This window comes from Eubalaena glacialis, chromosome 6 (genome assembly GCF_028564815.1).
Source record: "Eubalaena glacialis isolate mEubGla1 chromosome 6, mEubGla1.1.hap2.+ XY, whole genome shotgun sequence".
Lineage (NCBI taxonomy): Eukaryota > Metazoa > Chordata > Mammalia > Artiodactyla > Balaenidae > Eubalaena > Eubalaena glacialis.
In genome coordinates this window covers 88633795-88650447 of record NC_083721.1, presented here as the reverse complement: position 1 = coordinate 88650447, position 16653 = coordinate 88633795, and the positions used below count along the sequence as shown (strand labels likewise).

The window sequence follows — 16653 nt, the reverse complement described above, 5'->3', positions numbered from 1 at the left end:
TTGCCTGTTAGAAGCTCATTAGTGACTTATGCGAGCAGTTTCAGTGGAATGTTTAGGTGGAAGCAAATTGAAAACATACTATTCTCTGAATTTTTTTTTAAAGTCTTTACATCTATTTTCATATAGATTGTAAGCTTTTTAAATGTCAGCTCTAGATCATACAGTTCTTCTGTGTTTTCTCCTACCATTTGAATTGCGTTTTGGGCCTCTAATAAGTACGTACTGAATAATATTTATTTGGTATTTTAGGTCTATTTGATACATTAATTACACCTGGGACAGGTCTAGGGGTTGTAACTGTTGGGGCTGGAGAAACCGTATCTAGAAGACAAAGATGATGTCTATATAAAGTGCTGTGTTATGAGGCAGAGCTGTAAAATAAGTAGGTTCTGTATATTACAGTATCAATAGTAGTGCTAAACCATTAGACACAGTCTCTCAAAAGATGCTATATTCATCTTCGATTAAGCATTATTTTCAAGGTATTAATCTTATATTTTAGTTGAAGATTGGGATAGTTTCCAGGCTATTTTGGATCATACCTACAAAATGCATGTCAAATCAGAAGCCAGCCTGCATCCTGTTCTCATGTCAGAAGCACCGGTGAGACAAACTTTTTCGAGTTTCTCTAGGTTGTTTATTTACTCATTTGAAGAGTGTTTCCTTTTTCTTTAAGAGACATAGAAATTTATATTTTGAATTTTGAAGATTAGGGAAAGGGAGATTCATTTATAAATACTCTTACAACTTTTATTTTTATTATTTCAATAATTAAAATACTCAAAGAACAATAATTAAAGCACCCTAGTGGGTTCTGGTGGTTATTTATCTATTTTTTCCGGGAATTTAACATTTGATTTCCTTGGGCTGCTTCCCATTTTGGTCAATTGTCCCTTATCCCTCAAGGGCAGTGTATATCTGCTTTTATACTCAACCTTAAGAGTGACTAGATTCACTCTTTTTTTTTTTAATATAAATTTATTTATTTGGCTGCATTGGGTTTTCGTTGCTGCGTGTGGGCTTTCTCTAGTTGCGGCGAGTGGGGGCTACTCTCTTGAGGTGCACTGGCTTCTCACTGCGGTGGCTTCTCTTGTTGCGGAGCACGGGCTCTAGGTTGCGCGGGCTTCAGTAGTTGTGGCACGCAGGCTCAGTAGTTGTGGCTCGCGGGCTCTAGAGCGCAGGCTCAGTAGTTGTGGCGCACGGGCTTAGTTGCTCTGCGGCATGTGGGATCTTCCCAGACCAGCGTTCTAACCCATGTTCCCTGCATTGGCAGGCGGATTCTTAACCACTGCACCACCAGCGAAGTCCCTAGATTCACTCTTAAGATTTAATACTTCATGTTTATAAGAATCCTGATACCCCTATGCTTCGAAAAGTCTGAATTTCTAGAATTCATAGCAGCAGACAATTTTACTTATTAAATAATAAAATTTATATTTAAAGTCAGTGTTGAACTAGGGCTGGAAATTGCTAGACCAGAGTCTCTTGTGAAATACATTTGGTACAGAGTCAAATGGGCCCAGAAGACTAGATAATGATTATAAATTATCAATATTTTGTTATTGTTTTCTAAACTCTAGTTTCTTTTGAGTACCATCTACAAGTGGGAGAATTTGGTGGTTTAAAATGCATATTTAAGATTTTGATGACTAGATTCACTCCTTTTTTTTTTTGGCTATTACAAAAGTTTATTTAACAAAAAAGTTCAGTAAGAAAATGTACACGACCCAGTTTTCATCGTAGTAAAATGTGGAGAGGGGACCTGTGGAAGCAGTTGATTTCTCTGTTGAAGACAGCTATTGTTCATACTCGTTCCAAGGCTTCTAACATGATGGTACTATTTCCTCGTATTACCACCATTCCAGTATTCTTCTGTTGCCCACTAGTTGCTATCTCCACATATTCATCTATCACAAGATTCATAAAGAGATCAAATCCCCTTAATATTCCTTGGACATGTCTGCCACCATTTAATTTCAATGATAACTTCTTGTCCATAAATTTCTTCAACTCGGGAGGGTGAGCTTTGCTCATGATGTCTACTCCACGAGCTCAAAGATGCCTCCAAACGGAATTCGAGTTGTCCCTCATGCTTAGATTCACTCTTAAGATTTAAAAACAAAAAGATTTAATAATACTTCGTTTATAAGAATCCAGATTTCCATATACTTTGAAAAGTGTAATTTCTAGAATTCATAGCAGCAAACAATTTTACTTATTAAATAATAAACTTTATATTTATTAAATTTATTACAAATACATAGAAATAAATGTTGTAAAGATATTATGAAGAAGATTTTCCATGGTATTTTACTCTATTATTAATGTTTTACATCTTTGTTAATGTAGTGCTGAAATGAATTTTGAGATAAATTAACACTTTAGTTTTTAAACAATAAATAATTTGCATTTCTTTTTCCCTCTTTTCAAGTGGAATACCAGAGCAAAGAGAGAGAAACTGACAGAGTTAATGTTTGAACACTACAACATCCCTGCATTCTTCCTTTGCAAAACTGCCGTTTTGACAGCGTATCCTTGAAAGTGTAATACCCAACTTCTCTTTAGGAGTAACTGTGGTGCTGCTAAAGGTGATGCCCTCAGCAGGAAGACAGGAGCCACTTCTTGCTTGTTTGGAAGTTGAGGCGTTTTTCTCCATTGCTTTTAGATATCTATCTTTTAGTATTCTTATTGGAACTGATGCATGTGAAAATGTGAGAGGGAGATAGGAAGAGGCACTCAAATTCTTCTCATTAATTTAACAAAGTTTAACAAAAACAAAAATTTTTGTTTTTAGAAGGGGAATGTGACGACAGTATTTAAGTCAGTTGACCTAGTTGAATTCAAAGATTGCCATTTCCTTCCTCTTCTCCAGTACCTTAGAAAAGTGGAAATTGGCTGTAAATTCATTTAAGATTTAATCACCAAATATTTTTTACAAGCATATTAAGGGACAGACAAGGAAATATTATGTCCTGATCTCAAAGAATAATGTAATATTATTGTTGAAAACTAAATAGCAGATTTAAATAGTACTTCAAAATAGCATTGGCAAAAGTCATAAAGAAGTACATGATTAAAAAAAAAAAAAGTACATGATTAATTTGAATTTTTCAAATAGCAATTGTAGTTCAGTGGAGTAATATTGTAGCCTGACAAGCCTTTGTAAAGAAAAGAGAATTTAGTTGCAGGATGTGGGGGAAGGAGCCCTATATTTAGAGTTCAAGTTCCAGTGCTTATAAACTGATCTTGAATTAGGTACTTAAAATTTGAACTTCACTTTTTACTCATTTATCCGGTATACCTCCCTGGATTGCTGTAATATTCAAGCGAATTTTATATGTGTGAGAATCACTTTGGTAACTGTAATCTAATATTTGTCTGTCATGGTGTGTCTTGGAGATGACTTTAGCACAAGTGTGGAGGTGGAAAGTGTAAGCGTTCTTCACAGTGACTTAGTTTAGAGTTGAAGATTTATGTTCGGCTTCAGAACAAGTTGTAAAAATATGTTTAGATCAGACTGTAGAAGTCTTGCATGTTAGATTTTAAAAATGTGAACTTTAGACTCTAGAGAACCATTGCAGGTTTTGAGTAGAGGAAGGAGAGTATTAGCAGACTCATTGTGTGCATTATATCATTTAATTTTCATAATAATCCTGTCAGGAATCGGAGTCAAAGTAAGCAAACTGGTCCCAGTCCACAGCTTGAAAATGGCAGTTCTGAATTTGAACATAAGATCTGTTTGGCTGCTTCCTTACAAGGAGTATGTAAACAGAATTGGTATTGTTTTATTTTTTAACTTTTTATTATAGAAAATTTCTTACACAAAATAAGATAGAATATTATATTGAACCTCCATGTGCCCATCACCCAGGGTCAACAATTTTCAACACAGAGCTAAGTGGTATTAGCTATAACTGCAGGCACTCCCCCTCCCACCATGGTTTTGAAGTAAATCCCAGACATTAAGCATGTATCTCTAAAAGATGTTACCATATGTCTCTTTTTTTTTTAAAGATATAACCACAATTTATTTTCTTTTTTAAAAAACAGTTTAGTATATTTGAATCAGGACCCAAACAACAGGGATCATGCATTGTATTTTGTTCGATATGTCTCTTAGGTCTCTTGTGGTCTGTAGATTGTACCCACCCTCCCCTTTATTTTCTCTTGTAATTTATTTGGTAAGGGAAGTAGATTGTCCTCTAGAATTCCTAACACTTCTGGCTTTTGCTGACTGGTGTTTTTTACTGTGTTCTTCTAGCCCAGAGGTTCTCAAACTTTTTATACCTAGAGCTTTTATTTATGTGGCTCATATCTGGTAGTATTTGCCATATTAGAAATTAAGACAGAAACTTAAAAATTATATTTGCTTATTTTAAGTAAATTAATAAGCCCACTGTATGTTAATATAAATAAAATATTTTAATAAAAAATAACTATGTTTTCCAAAACCAAAAGTATTAATGAGAAGAGTGGCTTCGTTTCACAATTTTTCAAATCTCGTTAACGTTGGACTTAACAGCAGAAGTTGGATTCTCATATCACATTCAGTCTGTTGTGTATCACACATGACATAGCCTCTGGAAAAAAACTCTCTTGTACATTTATGAGAGAATGACAGTGAAAAGGGCAAATAACATCTTAGTATTATTCTAAAAATTGTTTTGACTTCTCAACCATGGCCTTGGGATTCCTTTACACTTTTAAAAATTACTGAGGATGACGCAGAGCTTCTGTTTTTTGTAGGTTATAACTATCAATATTACTGTTTGAGAATTTAAAACTAAGACTCCTTTTAACATTTTCTTATTAATTTAATTAAAAATAACAAAAATAGACACATTAACATCAACAAAAATAACGGTTTTATGAAAAAGATAACTCTGTTTTCGAAAACAAAAATATTAGTGAGAAGAGTAGTATTGTTTTATCTGACTTAATTGATAGCTGGGCTCTCATATCTGCCAGCCTCAGGCTCTGTGCTCTTGACACCTCAATTTGCGAGGCAGGCTTCAGCCTTCTGCTGTCAGAGCTGCATACTGTTGGAGAATTCATTTATTTAAAAAGGTAGCAAAATCACAGAACTCATTGGTGCACCTCTGTTTTTCAAGAATGCATTGCTCTTCTCTTCTCTGCGTTTTGTTGGTCCCCCTGCAGTCCTGCAGTTGAATAGTTCAGTTGTCAACCAGAGATTTGGGTAGATTTTATACTCAGATTTTGGGTCTTATCCCTTCTGTGGTTCTCTTACTTCCAGAGTTTCTACCTTAAATGTCCAGCTTTTCTTCCAGCCCTGAACTCCTTTCTGTGTTCACTCAAGGTGGTAAAGTTGCGATTTTTCATCACTGCTTTCCTGAACCATAGCCATGGAGCTGGGAAGCACTTTTAGGCAGGAAGCTGCAAACTTGCAGTTTTTACCCCTTCTAGTTGCAGTTTCATGAGAATAAGTTTTGGCTGAGTTTTGACTACTTTTGAATACTTTCCAGTATCTTAAAATGGTCACTTAAAATAATTCGTCCAGGTTTTATAATTGCCATCTTTAGGAGGGCTTACATACTTTTAGTCTGGTGTTACTGTATCACTTTGTACTAACAGAGATAAAATTAGTGTTTATGTATATAGATGACCAGAGATCAATGGAGTACCAGTAATAGCAAAGATAAATTACTAACCTATCTTTCTGGCCATTTATTCTCAGACCTCTTTCCTCTGATCGTTCCTGCCCATGCCTTAGTTCTCTGCCCTTAGCCCTTCATCTCTCTTGACATGTTCTTTCTGGTTTAACTATCTATTTCCTTGGCTTCAGATACCAGTTATACACTGACAAATTCCAAATCCATATCTGTATCCCAGATCTTTCTTGTGAGCTCCAGGCCCACGTCCAGCTGTCTACTAGAACTTTTTCTATTAGTTTTCTGTTTAAGCACTTTAAACTCAATATATCCCAAATTGATCTTCTCTCCCATCAAATTTATTCTTTCTCCTTTGTGTATTATCTTACTCCCAGTTGTCTAGACCAGAAATCTTTCTCATTAACCCTTCAAATTTAGTAGTTTTCAAGACCTGTCTATTCTCCAGCCTCCCCCGGCCCCAATCCAAACCCTCAAATCCATTTATTTCTCTTTCCACTGCCATTGCATTAGGTGCACACCTTCCTCTTATCTTGCCCATTCTTCACACTGCAGCTCTGATCACCTTTGTTAATTGCCAGTCTGCTAATTTAAGCCAGAATCATCTTCCACAGCCTTGCCTTTCTTCTTCTCTCAGGCCCCACTGAACTACGCTGCACTTCCCTGACCTCTTAACCATGCTCTCTTGCCTCCTGGCCTTCCCGCATGTTTCTCCTCTTCCCCATGTCCCCCTTCCCAGCTTACACTTGAATTTCCCAGGGATTGGCTATACTCCTATATACTCCCCCATGGCATCTCAAACTGTTCTTTTTATAACTTTATTGATCTCTGCTTCACTTATCAGGATATCCTTCAGGGCAGAGACAGTTTTGGTTCACCTCTTTGTGCCTTCTCTGCTTAAGGAGTGCTAGTGAGAGAATGACCTCCCTGCTGCCCTCCTTTATTGGGCACCAGACCTATCACTAGGCACATAATAAATGCTCAGTAAATATTTGATGATCCAGTGAATGGCTCTACTCCTAAATGTCGGTTTATGATGTTCATGTGATGTAGGCCTTCTGCAGCACAGAGCTGTGGAAAATGGGATAAGTGGAGTCTGCTGATATTCACTGGCTGTTGAATCTGCCTGGAATAGCTCTTCCTATTGAGTTGGGGGAGATGATGAAAACCGCCACTCAGCTGCCAAACTGCTGAAAGGTTCTTCTTTAATCCTATGTGAGAATGGTTTTAGTTCTTAGCTCAAATGTCACAGCCTCCCACTGTTCTTACCAAGTTTCTATAGATTTTGTTAAATGCTTCTCAGTTTGTTGTAAGCCCTTTGATCTGTGCCAGGGACTTTGAATAACTGTGCTAATTTGGACCAGTTTAACAGATGTCTCTCTGGGATAAAGGTTTCTCTGACTTCCTCACACCACCATTCTGGAAGTCCTGTCTGTTGTCATTTGTTTTGAAACCAGAGTTATTATTTGATGCCAACTTTCATCCCCGTATTTACTTTAACACATTTTAAGCCACAACGCACATGTTTTAAAAATGCCTTAATAAAACCTTCCCTTTACAATAAACATTATTTTAGGAACCTTGATACTTTCTTTTCCTTAATGCTTTAAACTAGATTTGCTAATGGTCGTTCTACTGGGCTTATCTTAGACAGTGGAGCCACTCATACCACTGCAATTCCAGTTCACGATGGCTATGTCCTTCAGCAAGGTAACTGTATTTAACCAGGGCGCACCGAGGACACAGATCATGAAATAAAGCAATGACTTGGACTATCAAAGTATATCAGTTTCCAAATCATGTTTTTAAGTGTGTTTTTTTAAAATCTTTAGTATATAGTGTATATTTAAAACTGATGCATGGCTTCATTCATGCTTGGAGGGATAGTTCCGTTAATTCTGCTTGAAAACAATTAATCATGTATAAATACACAGAGGAAATTTGTCCCAGGGAGTTTGGATGGAATGCTTTCTTAGCCTTGTTTAATCTGTTTCATAGGCATTGTAAAATCCCCTCTTGCTGGAGACTTTATTACTATGCAGTGCAGAGAACTCTTCCAAGAAATGAATATAGAACTGATTCCTCCATATATGATTGCATCAAAAGTAAGTGATGAATGAATTTTATTTCTGGGATTTATCTCCAACTCCCCACCCCCATGTTGTGAACTCTGTTAACCTAGCACTTGCTCTTGGCACTCAGGAAGCTGTTCGTGAAGGATCTCCAGCAAACTGGAAAAGAAAAGAGAAGTTGCCACAGGTTACGAGGTCTTGGCACAATTACATGTGTAACGTAAGTAACCCTTATTCTCTTTACGAAAGTATTATAGACTGTAAGTCTTTGACTAGAGTATGAGCACTTTATATTTTCAAACTTATATTTTTAATGATATTTTACAAACAAAATTAATAGCTTTTGGCGGAGTAGGGGGGTGCTTGTCATGCTTGTCAGATATCTCAACAAACTACTGTATATTCACTTGGATTACTGTGGTGAGACCTGAAAGGATAAAAACAAGCATTATGCTATTCTGTACATTTTTTGACTAAGAAAATGGTTTTAGTGTATAGAGACCTGCTGCTATGGCTCAGTTATGTTCTCTTTCCTAATATGAGTCAGCTATGTAAAAAAATGTGTTACTGTTCACAGCAAGGAGCCAACAAAAGGTTTTCTTTACTAAAAATCCATCTCTGAACATGACTTACTGACAGGGGAGAGGTTAGTAAAACAACCTCACACACCACAATATACATTTATTTTTAACAGTAAAAGGATATGAAAGTCATCATTTACTATGGCAGGGATATATCCTATTTGACAGTTCCTTACACCTAAGGATAAAGATTTTTTGTGGGTGTTTGGTACAAGGAAAAATTGTGAAGATGATTAATAATTGCGCCTAGACCTTAGACAGGATTTTTCCTTAGCAGCTCAGAGGTCCTATGTATTTCACTGCAAATTTTTTAACTGTTTTATACTATGTCAGTCATTAAAAATTCCATAAGATACAATATATATGCATTTTATATATATTCAGCTAATGAAATCTTGCTTCTAAGCTTATTTTAAAGGGAAAAACAGTAAATCAACTGTACTCCAATAAAAATTTTAAAGAAAAAAATTTAAAAACTGGGAAAACAGTGTTCTAAAACCAATTTTGTTATGCAGGACTGGGGTACAAGGGTTCCCACTTGTTTTTATCTCATCATTTTTCCATAACGGTTGTAATTTAAATGTTATATAATTTAGCTTATAATGCGAGTGTTTAGAATTGGGTTTCTTGATGCTCAGAGTCCTTACTGGGTAGATTTATACCCTTGAAATGAGTTAGCCATCCAGGAATGTGGTACAGTTTCATTAAGAAAAGTGTTTTTAAAATAATGTTACAAAAGTATAGACTGAAAGACAAATCTCAATAATCTTGTTTCTTATCCTTTTTTTAAAATCCATAGTGTGTTATCCAGGATTTTCAAGCCTCAGTACTTCAAGTATCAGATTCAACTTACGATGAACAGTATGTTTTCTTATTTTTTCTACAAGACTTAAAACTTAATAGCTTATTAAAACCTTCATACTAATCTTTTAAAAAAACTGTATACTTAATATATAACTGAATCACTTTGCTGTACACCAGAAACTAACACAACATTGTAAATCAACTGTACTTCAATTTAAAAAAAACTGTAGGGACTTCCCTGGTGGCGCAGTGGTTAAGAATCCGCCTGCCAATGCAGGGGACACAGGTTTGAGCCCTGGTCCGGAAAGATCCCACATGCCGTGGAACAACTAAGCCTGTGCGCCCTAGAGCCCGTGCTCTGCAACAAGAGAAGTCACTGCAATGAGAAGGCCGCGCACCGCAACGAAGACCCAACGCAGCCAAAAATAAATAAAAATTTAAAAAAAAAATTTTTTTTTTAAACTGTGTACTTCATAAATGAGGAAAGAAATTGATTTGTTTAGTTTAAAAAATTGTAGAATATGCTTAACTGGTCTAAAGGTAAAAAGTTAAATACTGAATAACATTTTAAAAGAAAATAAGATATTACCACTCTGCTTTCTTGTAAGTTGATGATTCCTTAGTAGTTTATAATTCTGAAGAGGATTGTTTTTGTCTTTTGTTTAATATTGTTTGATATGTTTTCAGAGTAGCCGCACAGATGCCAACTGTTCATTATGAATTCCCCAACGGCTACAACTGTGATTTTGGAGCAGAACGGTTAAAGATTCCTGAAGGATTATTTGACCCTTCCAATGTAAAGGTATAAAAGCTTATATTTATAATTAGCCTGGTTTTTCCTTTAAAGATCTCGTAATTACAAAACCTAAATAAGACTGACTAAACTTTTTTGGATGTGCTTTATTGTTTGAAGGTCTTCTGTGTGACTACTCGTTTCTATTTTGTTATAGGGGTTATCAGGAAATACAATGCTGGGCGTCAGTCATGTTGTCACTACAAGTGTTGGAATGTGCGACATTGATATCAGACCAGTAAGTGCCAGTCTCGTTTATGGCATAAAGGTATCTTTTAGGGCAGTCTAGTGCCCCATTATTTATAATGGCCATCATTATTTAAGTTGGCAACTTTGGCCATTGACTTTGAAGTCCATTTTATAAAAATATGTAAAAAAATGAAGTTCTACTAGAAAAGGAAAAATGCAAAACTCTAGAGCTGTGTCCAATGTGGTAGCTTTTGGCCACATGTGGCAATTCAGTTAAAATAAACAGAAATTTAAATTTCAATTCTTCGGTTGCACTAGCCACATTATAAATGTAGCTAGTTGCTGCTCTGTGACAGTGCAGTTGTAGAACACTTCCATCATCACAGAAAGTTCTTTTGGACACTGCTGTTCTAGAGATTTCCTAAAACGTGACATACCAAGATATAGATTATTGGTGATTTTTAATGTACATAGTACAGTTTTACTTTTTATTTTTCAGGAAGGTGTGGTTTAAGGTTTAAATTATGTAACTTTTACATGGAGTTTAGATATAAACTTCATATTTTTTGTGCTTTGCCAAGCTGTTTGTTTCATCAGTTTATTTCTTGCCAAGTTTTAAGGACTAACTCCATATTCCATACCATACTAATTATTAGATAGATTATATCTTATTTAAACGCTAGATTTAATTTGTAGCCAACGTATTGCCTTGATTTTCTTTGAGTTAATTCATTTGCTTAGAGCATAGGTGCTAATAGCTAAGGGTCTATAAAAAATCATGTTGTTCAAAAAAGACTTCCAGGTAGTTATGAAAAATGTTCTTTATTTCAACTAATTACCTGCCAGGGATGTGCTGCTTCTAGGATAATGGCGTTGTAAGTATGCAATTTTTTAGTATAAACTCAAGGGGAAGGCAGTTGATTTGAAGTACATTTACTGTAAGACATTGCTAACTTTGTTTTTTATTGAGTTTTCTCCTTTAAACTATTGTTGATTGCAGAGGAGATGCTTCTATATTCCATTTTCTCTTTCAAAAGTTAGATGATTTAGACATCTGGAATACATTTTTAAAATATGAATTTAGCCACTAAAAAAGCAGGCTGACATTTAACTTTCTGATGCATACATGCAGATTAGAGGTAAATATACTCCTTATTACTGTGAATTTATTTTTGGCGGGGGAGGCCTCAGCATGTGGATTTTGAAAAAGTTCATCTCTGCAAAAGAGCAAAGTAGCAGTCATTTTGGCCAGGACTATTGTCAGAGTATGCATTATCCACCATAATCATTAAACCTTGTCTAATTTTAAACATCGTAACTTCTAGATGTGCATTCTGAGATGATGTAATTATGAAATATACCTCTAATGAAATACTGGCAGCTGTCTGCCAGAAAATTATGATTGGATTGTAGAATAATTGCTTTAAGATAGTGATTCTTAAATTTTAATGCACAGTAGAATCATCTGGAGAGTTTTCTTTTTTTATAAATTTATTTATTTATTTTTGGTTGCGTTGGGTCTTTGTTGCTGCGCGCAGGCTTTCTCTAGTTGCAGAGAGCAGGGGGCTACTCTTTGTTGCGGTGCTCAGGCTTCTCTTTTTGTGGAGCACAGGCTCTAGTTGTGGCACACGGGCTTAGTTGCTCCGCAGCATGTGGAATCTTCCCAGACCAGGGCTCGATCCCGTGTCCCCTGCATTGGCAGGCGGATTCTTAACCCTGCGCCATCAAGGAAGCCCTCATCTGGAGGGTTTTAAATAAACCAACAAAAACTTTCCCTGGACCCCATCCCCAGAGATTTTTATTTAATTGCCCCCAGGCGTTGGTGTTTTAAAAGCTCCCTAATGAGTTGAATGTGCAGCCAGGATTGAGAACCACTGGATTAAACTACTAGGTCTATGTAGAAGTAAAAAATTAAAAAAGGGAAAATTGGGACTTCCCTGGTGGCTCAGCGGATAAGACTCCACATGCCCAATGCAGGAGGCCCGGGTTCGATCCCTGGTCAGGGAACTAGATCCCACATGCATGCCGCAACTAAGACTTCGCATGCCACAACTAAGGAGCCCACGTGCTGCAACTAAGATCTGGTACAACCCAATAAATAAATAAATAAATATAAAAATAAATAAATAAATGGATAAACTTTAAAAAAAAAAAGGGAAAATTGTGCTGGAAGACATGGTTTTATTTGTAGTTGTGTTTAAAACTGTTGGAAACATTTGGAACTAATTTAGTTTTGTTTTCATCCCAGGGTCTCTATGGCAGCGTTATAGTGGCAGGAGGAAACACACTAATTCAGAGCTTTACCGACAGGTTGAATAGAGAACTCTCTCAGAAAACACCCCCGGTAAGTTTTGTTTGTTCTTTAGTGGTATTTTTCTGTCATACGTATCCTCACTGCTGGTGGAACTTTATATAGTTTGTTTTTCAGTAGATTGATGGTATTTTGTGTCTGCCTGGTATGGTATTACTTAAAGTTGATACCCCTTATTAATCAAATTTTTCTAGATGACATCTATTAGTTACTCTTGTACTGTTTGAATCTCAGTTTATTCATTGATTCCATACTTAAGTACCTATAGTCTGCTAGGCACTAAGGATAGAAAATATAGTCCCTTCCCACCAAGGGCTTAGGCAGTTAGGAGGAGTAGACATGCAGAAAATAAAAACTGTAACGTGCTAAGTGGTTCAGTATGTCATCAGCCAGGCACTCTTAAGAACACTGAGGGGCAAGCACTTCACTCCATAGGAGTGTCAGAGGAAAGCCTCATGAAGAAGCTGTGTGAATGAATAGGAGTTCAGCTGGTTGGCAGTTTATGAAAGGACATCTAGGTAGAGGGAATACCATGCAGAATATGAAGGGAAGATGGCATATTCCAGTATTTTGAAGTAGTTGGCTTATAGTCTGTGTAGAAGTGGGGAGAGCTATATGGCTGGAAAGATGAGCACGATGGTGTATTATGTCCTAGGGCTGCCGTAACAAAGTACCACAAACTGGATGGCTTAAAACAACAAATTTATTACCTCTCAGTTCTGGAAGCTAGAAGTCTGAAATCAACATGTCATTAGGGCCATGCTCTCTGAAACGTACAGAATTTTTCCTTCCCTCTTTCTAGCATCTCATGATTTGCCAGCAATCCTTGGTGTTTCTTGGGTTGCAGTTATAGCACTTCAGTGTCTAGCTCCGTCGTCATATGGCATTCTCCCCTTGTGGGTCTGTCCTCTTAAATGAACTCTAGTTGTAATGGATTAAGGGTCCACCCTACATCTGCAGAGACTCTATTTCTAAATTAGGTCACATTCACAGGGACCAGGGATTATCAACATACCTCTTTGGAGGATACAGTTCAACCCACAGAGATAGGTACCAGGTCATGTCACTTATTAATAGCAAACTTACAAGATAAAATTTGGCAGAGGACTGAAGAGCTTTTATGTTTTAAAAACATCCCTTGGTGCACTGTGATAACTTTCAAAAGGATAGAAGAACCTGGTTTAGGGAGAAGGTAGTTTACGTGGTACATTAGTAACAGAGTAGTAGTCATAGTCTTTAGATTTTTAAACTTCCATCAAGCAGTTTTTTGTAAGGTATTCTGCAATAAATATTACATTTTAAAAAACTTCATTAGAGATTACATAGGCCCTAACAGAATCTATAGAAGTTGTGTACTTGATAGCCTTTGGTTTCTCATATAAAGGACTGTTTTACATATGCCACATTTGTATACTTGTTATGTAAGTATTGATATAGGCACAAGATTGATACCTCCTTACATTCTTGGAGATATAGACTGATCTGGCATTTACCTTAATTATAGTACTAATCATTAGATTTCATAAAAGTCCCAGAATAATGAATATAGACTTGGGCTGTCCAAGTTCTGGTCAAGACCAGTTAGATACTATCCTTGTCTTTTAGGAGGCAGTTAAAATGTAATGAAATTCATTATAATAGGTATCAACCAGTTCCTCACCTACAAAACCCTGTATTCATCCCTCCTGCTCTCAGCACCCCTCCCTCCCATTCCACATACTCCACCCCTGCTACATACACAGTTATTTCACTGTGAAAAAGACTCAAACTGTATGTTCATATATAGAATAATTGGTAAGTATCAACAATTTGAGAACTATCCCCAGAAGCAAATTCCTAGGTAGGGGGAAAATCTCTCCATACAGGAAGTGAGATAGGGATAGTGCTGAGCCATAAAACCATGTTTATTGAGAGAGTGTTCCAGCAGAACAGAAACACTAACTTGAAAGAAAGCAGTGTGAATAAACTTTCCTGAGATCTTACGTCTGTGTTTTGATTTGGATGGGGGCAGGGAGGAATAGGGAGGGGTGAACTAAGATATGAGGGATGAACTAAGAGAGGAGGGATTTTGAAGCCCTAAAAAAGTAAGTTAGCAAGTTGAGGAGCACTACAGAAAGGGCAGCAGGTTGGGATAATAATTACACTTGGTGTTGGACAAAATGAAATAATATATGAAGCACTTAGCACAGTACCTGATTTATAGTAAGTGTTGAGTACTTATTTTGCTGTTTTAGAATTAAATTCTGAATGCCATGCTCTCTAGTATGCAGTTTTGTAAGGTTTATATAATTTATTTTCTTATTAAACTACACATTACAAGACATAATCCAAGTACTTTAAAATCCTATACAGTAATCCAACCTATGCCTATTAATCTGGCTACTACAAAATAATGATGTGTAATTAGTGCTTGAACCAGAGCCACTAAAAAGTCGTAACTTGGAATTTCCTAAGTTGAGCCACTTGTTCTATTTGATCCTACTAATACTTATTCTTCCCTTTCTATTTTAGAGTATGCGGTTGAAACTGATTGCAAATAATACAACAGTGGAACGGAGGTTTAGTTCATGGATCGGTGGCTCCATTCTAGCTTCTTTGGTTAGTAGATAAACTACTTTGCAAAATAGTTGAAGATTCTTATTTAACTTAAATGTATCACTGAAAATACTAAATTTAGTAGAAAGAATAAAAATCCCCATGGATCATTTATCTTTGCATTTTTTAGCTATCAAATTAGTAGAGGACCTGATACCAGTTTTACATGTTCCAAAATGACAAAATGCCTCAATGCCTTATTAGTGGGTATTGTCAGCCTAATTACAGTTTCCCCTCTCACACAGAGGCGGGCATCTGTTAACTTATCCTCGCCTCTTTTAACAATACTCCCATTGGCACTGGTCAGGACTTATCTGCAGCACATTTAAAATTAAATCATTCCTTCTTGGGTCTGGTTGCTCCCTGGCCTGTTGGTGAGGTAGAGGAAGTCAGGAATTGGTTCTTGGGGCAAATGGTGAAGTCATGGTGTTGGGGTTTGCATGCTGCTTGCACTGGTGCCTACCGTGAATCAGGAGGAAGTCCTTGTACTTATCTGCACCCTAAATTTGGAGGATTTCCCCTTCACCTCAGAGCAGCCAAAGTAAATGTCACTAAGTACTTATGCTAAACATTTTAAAAAGCTGTCAACTATTAAATGTTGGTAACTGTCCATTTATATATTTCTGGTCTATGTTCTGTTTCTAGTCTTTTAATAGATCTTAGTTCAAAACTGGATACAATATATGAATCCACTTGAATAATCATAGGGAACGGATTTCTCCTGCTTACATGTCTTAGTAGTAATGTAGTCCAGGTTCCTTCCTCCGTTAGTCATTTTCCTCCTTTGATCTTCTGTTTATTTTGCATAGTGCATGTGTACTGTCGTTTGTGTACTTGTAAAACTTTATCCTAGTTTGAGTTCTAAATGTTAACCATTAATCAAATGCTAGAACATTTCATTAGTGCTGTACTAGGATCAAGCCTTCCAACAATTTCTGTTGTTGCCTTAATCAGTCCATCATAGCTAAACTCTTCATCTTCCTTTCCCAGCATTTTCTAAATCCTCATGACAGTATAGAAAGATTTAATATTCTATATAAACTTGGGCAAGACTAAATAGTGTCTTTGCGTGTTCTGGAGGAGGGCAGAAAAAAGAAGGGTGTAATTTGAGTACTATTTGGGGAGGGGTTTAAGAGTTCTTCAAAAATTAGGAGTTGTGATAATGATATTAAAAGAAAAAATTTTCTAATAGAAAGGTACATACGTAATTTTTTCTTTCCATTTCACAGGGAACCTTTCAGCAGATGTGGATTTCCAAACAAGAATATGAAGAAGGAGGGAAGCAGTGTGTAGAAAGGAAATGCCCTTGAGAAGAGTTCCCAAACGTCTACCTTCTATGTCACCTTACGTTTCATAGCTTTAGTATACTCAGGAAAAGAACAACCATCTTTTGTAGAATGTTTATACATTTTTGCATATTTCAATTTCCACTTCAATTTTTTAAGGCTTTAACTGGCTCTGTAAATTAAAATAAGTTTGTGCTTTCCTTGAAATGCACTTATTACAAGCATTTTATAATTTTGTATAAATGTCTATTTTCTCTAACTATTTTGCTTTCAGTAAAATGCTTTCCAACTCTGTTTATGGTAGAATTGCTTTTTATTGACTAGTAAAACTTACTGCTTATGTTTTTTACCTTAGGCTTTTAAAATTAAATAAAAATTACTAGCCATTCCAGAAA

General features: G+C 36.2%; 2 protein-coding genes across 2 annotated transcripts in view; one reads left to right on the top strand and one right to left on the bottom strand.

Annotated features, from left to right (window-relative positions):
• ACTL6A (actin like 6A) overlaps nucleotides 1-16653 on the top strand; it is a 27282-nt gene extending 10629 nt beyond the window's left edge. Inside the window, exons 4-14 of the mRNA XM_061193393.1 lie at nucleotides 503-603; nucleotides 2432-2529; nucleotides 7243-7337; nucleotides 7626-7732; nucleotides 7830-7919; nucleotides 9080-9141; nucleotides 9772-9886; nucleotides 10035-10115; nucleotides 12315-12410; nucleotides 14889-14975; nucleotides 16202-16653. Coding sequence (XP_061049376.1) covers nucleotides 503-603; nucleotides 2432-2529; nucleotides 7243-7337; nucleotides 7626-7732; nucleotides 7830-7919; nucleotides 9080-9141; nucleotides 9772-9886; nucleotides 10035-10115; nucleotides 12315-12410; nucleotides 14889-14975; nucleotides 16202-16282 — 1013 coding nt within the window. The 3' untranslated portion in view covers nucleotides 16283-16653. The remainder of the gene's footprint in view (nucleotides 1-502; nucleotides 604-2431; nucleotides 2530-7242; nucleotides 7338-7625; nucleotides 7733-7829; nucleotides 7920-9079; nucleotides 9142-9771; nucleotides 9887-10034; nucleotides 10116-12314; nucleotides 12411-14888; nucleotides 14976-16201) is intronic.
• LOC133093508 (small nuclear ribonucleoprotein G-like) lies at nucleotides 1804-2088 on the bottom strand. Its single transcript, XM_061193392.1, has one exon. The coding sequence runs from the start codon at nucleotides 2032-2034 to the stop codon at nucleotides 1804-1806; it is 231 nt and encodes a 76-aa protein (XP_061049375.1). The 5' UTR covers nucleotides 2035-2088.